General features: G+C 37.6%; 1 protein-coding gene across 1 annotated transcript; it reads left to right on the top strand.

The window, feature by feature from the left end:
- Positions 1-501: 501 nt before the first annotated feature.
- Positions 502-1,907, top strand: LOC144442457 (DNA-directed RNA polymerase III subunit RPC6-like). The gene has a single exon (XM_078131815.1). The coding sequence runs from the start codon at positions 730-732 to the stop codon at positions 1,666-1,668; it is 939 nt and encodes a 312-aa protein (XP_077987941.1). The 5' UTR covers positions 502-729; the 3' UTR covers positions 1,669-1,907.
- The last annotated feature ends 4,718 nt before the right edge of the window (positions 1,908-6,625 follow it).

Genomic DNA, 6,625 nt, shown 5'->3' on the forward strand with positions numbered 1-6,625 from the left:
CTGTACCTGAAATAGAATTTGACCATTTGGTGCATCATAAAAATTAAGAAAATTCAGTTTCTTGGTCGACACCATGAATTCCGCTCCATGCGCTTCACATGCATACTATAGGTGCACAAGTTGACCCTCTAGCATGAAGTAAAAGAGCTATTGCAGGTACCGAGAATATGGTGCATGTTTTTACTCCAATTGCAACTGCAATGTGTGAACAATTATGTACAATATATGGAAAAGGAAGTATATGCTGACCCGAGTCACCGTGAGTTCATATTGTGACCAAAAATACATGTGTATCATATTTGCTGCCACTTGTAACACGGTTAATCCATTTTTTGTTGTAACTTTGAGATAATGATATTGATTGCTTCAAAAAATCCTTGAAGAAGTTCTCAAATTATGAATTGTTTAAACGTACAAAATATGATACATGTAGATCCTCTGACTACATACAACTTACTCTATACGGGGTCAAAGGTCACAGCAAGCGCCCTCACAGTCTGTAAATCGTAAATTGCACCATGCTTGCAAAGATGTGAAACGAAAGGTTTCGTATGTTCTGAACGACCCAGCCAGTTGTCACGATTCGGCAGGGAAAATCCTAAGACCTATCCACTCTAGCCATAAATGGTAAGATTTGTGAGCATTTAAACACGGATCTGAATCGTCTGAAGCGAGAACTGTAACGTAGACACTAACAGTGTAAGCGAGCTACACAGCCGACAGACAAACATGGCGGAAGTGAAGCAAGAAGCGACAGATGCTGTCGATTTGGAAAACAGAATACTTGAGTTATGTCAACAGAACCCTAAAGGTATCGGAGACGCTAAAATCCAAGACGACATGCCTCACATTGATGTGAGACAACGGGTCACCGCCATCAACAGACTTCTTTCTACAGGTCGAATCGACTTGCTCAAAACCTCTGCTGGGTTGCTGTACAGGCTGAAAGATGCACAGGCACCCATCAAAGTCAGGGGCTCGGATAACCAAGAGAAACTCATCTACCAGATAATCGAAGAAGCCGGAAACAAGGGAATCTGGATACGAGATATCAGATACAAAAGTAACTTACTTCTCACCCAAGTTAGCAAAATACTGAAAAATTTGGAGAGCAAGAAATTGATCAAAGCCATCAAATCGGTCGGTGCATCTAAGAAAAAGGTGTACATGCTTTATAATGTAGAGCCTGATAGATCAGTTACTGGTGGAGCTTGGTACAGTGATCAAGATTTCGAGTCAGAATTTGTGGAAGTTTTGAACCAACAGTGTTTTAAGTTTCTACAACAGAAAGCGACTCTTGCAGCAACGACAAAACAGGACCCACTAGCCGTGAGAAATGCATCCTACGCGTCGTCTAATGATGTATGGAAGTATATCTCAGAACTAGGAATAAGTAAAGTTGCCCTGTCAACGGAAGACATCGAGACTATATTAGATACTCTCATTTATGATGGTAAAGTTGAAGTGACAGTCGTAGCCTGTCAAAGTAGTAGTTCTAGTAGTCGAGAGGGACAAATGAAACTGTACAGGTCTGTGGGAGCTCTTGTTACACCCACTGGACTTACCAGAATGCCGTGTGGGGTTTGCCCTGTGTTTGACCAATGTCATGTTGGTGGTACAATATCTCCATCAACATGTGTTTATATGGCAGAATGGTTAGAATACTAATAATTATATGTGTCAAGTTGAACAAAAAATATGGAATATATACTCTGGACAGTGGTATATTCTACATTATGCAACGTGTGTCTATGTCACCACAATGCGTGTCTACGTCACTGGTTCTGCTGTGTTCAAAATATGAGTCCAAACGTTCAAAATTGTCAGTACTTTCTCCAAATTTTCTTTTATATTACTAGCTCTCACTGGTATAATTATGTTATTCTTCTTTTCCTCCTTCAGACAAGAAATGCAATGTCAAACTGATACTGATAAAGCTCCCTTTTATGAAACGTTTTTATTTTCATATCATTGTCATAGTCCAATGATTTATGAGGGGTTTTAGAATAAAAAACAAACATATTTGCAATATTATATTCAGTGTGTTTGTTTGTTCCAGGAAGATGTACCATAATAGTGTGATGGATTCAGTCAACATGCTTAAAAATTACTTCCGGTTTTTCCCATTCTTGTCATAGTCTAATCTTAAAGGTACAGTCGTTGGTCTGTCTCCCCTCCACTGTCTATGGTTTATGTAACCACTGGCTACCCAAACATATTACATAAGCAGAAACAATGGTTGGGTCTTTCAGGCTGGTCGTCGCGACAGTACTGTCATGAGGTGTATATGTAGTGCAAAATTTGAGGCCAATGAATATTGTCTATTGATAATAAGTTGCTCATTATTTGAATACCAGAACAATGTATTGGTTTAATTGACTTACCCGAATATAGCTATTTATCTTACACTACTGCTAGGCATTTGATAAATTCTTTATTACTCAATATCACTTCTTTGTGCCGTTTTTGCAATTTGACACTCGTTTTACGACTCATGTCATTATGCAGAAATGGCACTTGTGTCGATATGCTGAACGAAGAGGTGATATCGTGTAATAACCTCATAGTATACTGCGGTAAGTGTAAGAATAGATAAACCATGGTTACAACATTTGTGTTTCTTGTGGTACAACTGATGTTCAATAGGGAACTTGCAAACCCGCCATGTTGAATGTTGCATCATGGGAAATGTGATAATAAATACTAATCAATTAGTATTGTAAACAATATTGTTACATTGTTTGTACTGTAATCACAAATATTCAATTCACAGTCACCCTGACTAGTGTGGGAAGTTTATTTTATCAGTAGCTCCAGATTAGGTATTACCATGATTACAATAACGACAGATAATCCCATAGTCCTTTGCATCTGAGCATGCTCAGTCTGCAGATTGCAAGTTCCCTATTTGCAACTGACTGAAAGCGTTGATGGGAAACTGCTACATTGTGTAATTATCAGCATACTTTGTCATATCAAATCAATACTTTCCCCAACTGTAACCAACTGAGCATAAATTTGAAAGTCCTTACAGCAAGTAACTAACAAAGTGTTTTTCTGTCTCCTTGTACATATCAAATCACGATCAATCAAGAATTCAAAACATCTGTTGAATGGCACTGAAAGTCCACACCAGTGTGCCCCCTATGCCAATTTGATGCACCACTGATGCACACAATGCTAGTGACACACGAAAATGTGGTGTTCCCCTATCTCTTACTATGTGGTGATGCTCAAGAATTGTCAGTTTTTATCATTTTGACTCACAACAAAATTTGGCTATCATTAGAGGGCACACTGGTCCAAACCATGCCTCACCATGCAATTATCATGACTACATATTGCCAAGAATAAAGTCGTGTGGGGGTATTTGCCTATCGTCTATCCCTACACCTGGAATTTTGCTTGTAATCCTGTATTTAATAAAGTATTCAGCCAGAAAGGAGGAGGTTTAAATTCTTATTTGGTTTTAAATTTTCGAGCCGAGAGGACATTATGAATATTAATGAGCCCATCTCAGTGGACAAGATCAGTAAATCAGAGAGATGTAGATTTCATGACGGACATAAAATCAGCCAATCACAAAGAATATCACTACAGAAAATAATAATCAAATTTGAGGTTTGAATACATGGCTGTTACACAAAAATGCCATGTGTTGGGGAAAGGTGATATAAAAAAATACCTGCATGACTGGGTTCAAGGTTTGTTAAGGACATGTAGGTAGACATTGACTCATCTTGGTGTCTCAGTCTGTATAATTACATTACTTAACAGAAAGTAAGCGTAAGAACTGCCTGGCCTGATATCCAGCATGTGGGAAGGAAGGTGAACGAAGTCACTCTGTTCATTCACATATATTAGGTTTGCAAGGAACTTATAGTTACTGAGATGTTTATGAAATGACAATCAGTCCCTATACTAACAAAACATACAGGACTCTCGAAGTCATAATGAAAAAATGCAGTTTGTTGGCATCGTTCTTGTTATATCTGAAAACAAGAGAATGAATGATGATTCATCGTTGGTGGCGCTAGCTACATGACTAACATTTTGGGAGCTGTTGAGCCTGAATCTAACCATGCCTACTGTCTTAGGCCACTTTCCAGGAGCATGCAAAACTTGTGCTGGAATTATGATTTGCATAAAATGTGTGTTGCTGATAATTTAAACTTAAATCACATTTGAGTAACTGTAATTGTAACTGTAAAGTCATATTCTTTTTCCTACATCCAGAAGGAATGAAGTTGAACTGTTACCATGGTGATTTCCTCATTGGATATAATAATAATGTTGGTTTTTATATAGTGCTTTCATATTTTGTGCTCAAAGCAATTTACAATTATTAACTCAGGCATGGATCTATAGTGGCACAACAGCCCTTTATACAACACCCTGGGGAGCTTACAATCCATTGCAGTCTTTATAAGTGCATAGGATTTAAGTAGGTTAGTGTAGTTCCTATACGATACAAGTTATGATTACTACGATCATCTCCACTTGCTACATCTAGTCAAACATTTTATTGTTAATCTGGTTAAACCCCATGCTGGGTGAAGGGTAAATGGTGCATGTCGGTAGGAATCCATCACAAATTGACAGACATTTGTAAGTGGTTTACTCCCTTCAGACAATTGCTCAGTAATATTCAATCAATACAGTTGTACTTAACTAAAATCCTGTGGGGACGCGATAATATCGTTACTTTTATATGAACGCTGTTGGGTGTAGCACAGATTTCTGTGCTAGAGTAAAGACTTTTGACTAGGCGTAGTGAGTGTAGATGATCGTAGTAACCGTAACACATATAGTATAGGAACTAGACTACCAGTAAGTATAACGTTTCACTAATAATGTCATGATGGGAGAATGGTTAGAGTGGCCAGCTTGGAATATGTAGATTGCAGGTTTGAGCCCCATCGCTGCCATGTTTCTGAGTGGCTAAAGTCCTTGGGCAAGATTTGAACCAAAATTGTGCCTTACTCAACCCAGCTCTATAAGTGGGGACCTGGTAGAATAGAGGTTGCAATGGGAAGGCTTCATGTAGGCATACCGGAGAGAGAAAAAGGAACAAAATGACAACAAGAAACGTGGAAATACTTCTATGTGGGAAATAACTAGTAGGACTTTTATTGTCAAAATTGTTACAAAGTTCATGATTCTATATTTTGTAATACCATGTCTAAATTTGTCTGTAAAGAGTCACCTACCTATCAAAGAGTTATCCCAGTATGTAAAGAGAAAATGAAAGAAAAATCATGTAATTTTACACCACTGGCAAAACAATATTCATAACTTTCTTGCACGTACATTTATTGATGCCGTATTATCAAGTTGTCTAAAATGTTTCCAGTATAAAATAATCCAAAATAGTTTTTTGTTGTTGTTTTTTTTGCAATTTGATAAATTGTTCACAACTTTGTTTGCCACAGGATGGAATTACATGCAATTGTTCATATTCTCTCTTGACTGTTTATACCTTAGCCCTAGAGGGGGGGCCATTGAAATGAAATAACCTCCATTTTACATTAGAAGACCCAGAGGGGGGTCAATAAATTGAAGTGACCTTCAATTCATAATTCAGAACTAGAGGGGGGTCATTGAAATGGTAAATTGGCAATTAATTTGGCATAGATGAGTATGCTTCAATACGCCAACTGTATTGCAATGTTTTCATTCACAGGTTTTAAATTGTGTAGTTCATTTAATAGTTGATTTGATTGCGAAGCAGATAATTTTTCCTTTTTTCAAAAACTGAGACCATTGGATGCTTATCCTCTCCCACGGCTTACTCTGTTCCAATCCAGCCATGAGCGAGTCACTTTATTTGCTGTGCCCGCCAGAGCCCCAACATGCGCGTAACAGTACTTATACATACAGACCAGGTTTGTAGCTGTTGTGAACCAAGAAACAAGCCTTGTCATTATATTTACTACTCTGGCAATCGATGTCTTGGTATACATTTTTGATGTCAATACAAATTGTAGAATAACAAAGCCATTCAAATAATAGCGCCCTCTAGCAAGACAGCGAAATAGCCCTTCCAGTTAAAGTGACAGCTACCACTAGAGGGTGCTGTTCAAGTAGCGTTGAGGCTGTTTGATCAAGATTTATCAATCACAGTAATGGCAAACAATGTAATAAAAGGGCAAGTTCGAAATAACAGAAAACATGACATGCATAAATGGATAATTTGTTGTTTTTAACTTCCGTTCGATGCTGTAAATATAATCGTTCAGAAAATTTGTGGAATTTTTACAAAATAAATAATCATGATTGTTTTGATTACAACCCCTTTCCACAAAAGAAATAAAAATAAAAATTGATCAAACATGCTCCCAGCCACCAGAGGGCGCCGTTTCAAATGTGCCATTTCAGCCTGTCAAGCATTAGACAAAACATACGACAGTGCACTTTTTCATTCTAACCGTTACATTACCTTATAGACTACTTAACTCAATGACCAAAAGTCATATTTCAAAAACGTATCGATTGTGTGAGGTAACTGCCTTAAATCATACAAATTATACTAAAACATCGAAAAAATGTCATCAAATGACCGTAACCCCTAGCAACATGTCTACAAAATCTTTATGCTGCATAGAAACCATGTAAATTGCAGTCT

The sequence above is a fragment of the Glandiceps talaboti genome, chromosome 11, assembly GCF_964340395.1.
Source record: "Glandiceps talaboti chromosome 11, keGlaTala1.1, whole genome shotgun sequence".
Lineage (NCBI taxonomy): Eukaryota > Metazoa > Hemichordata > Enteropneusta > Spengelidae > Glandiceps > Glandiceps talaboti.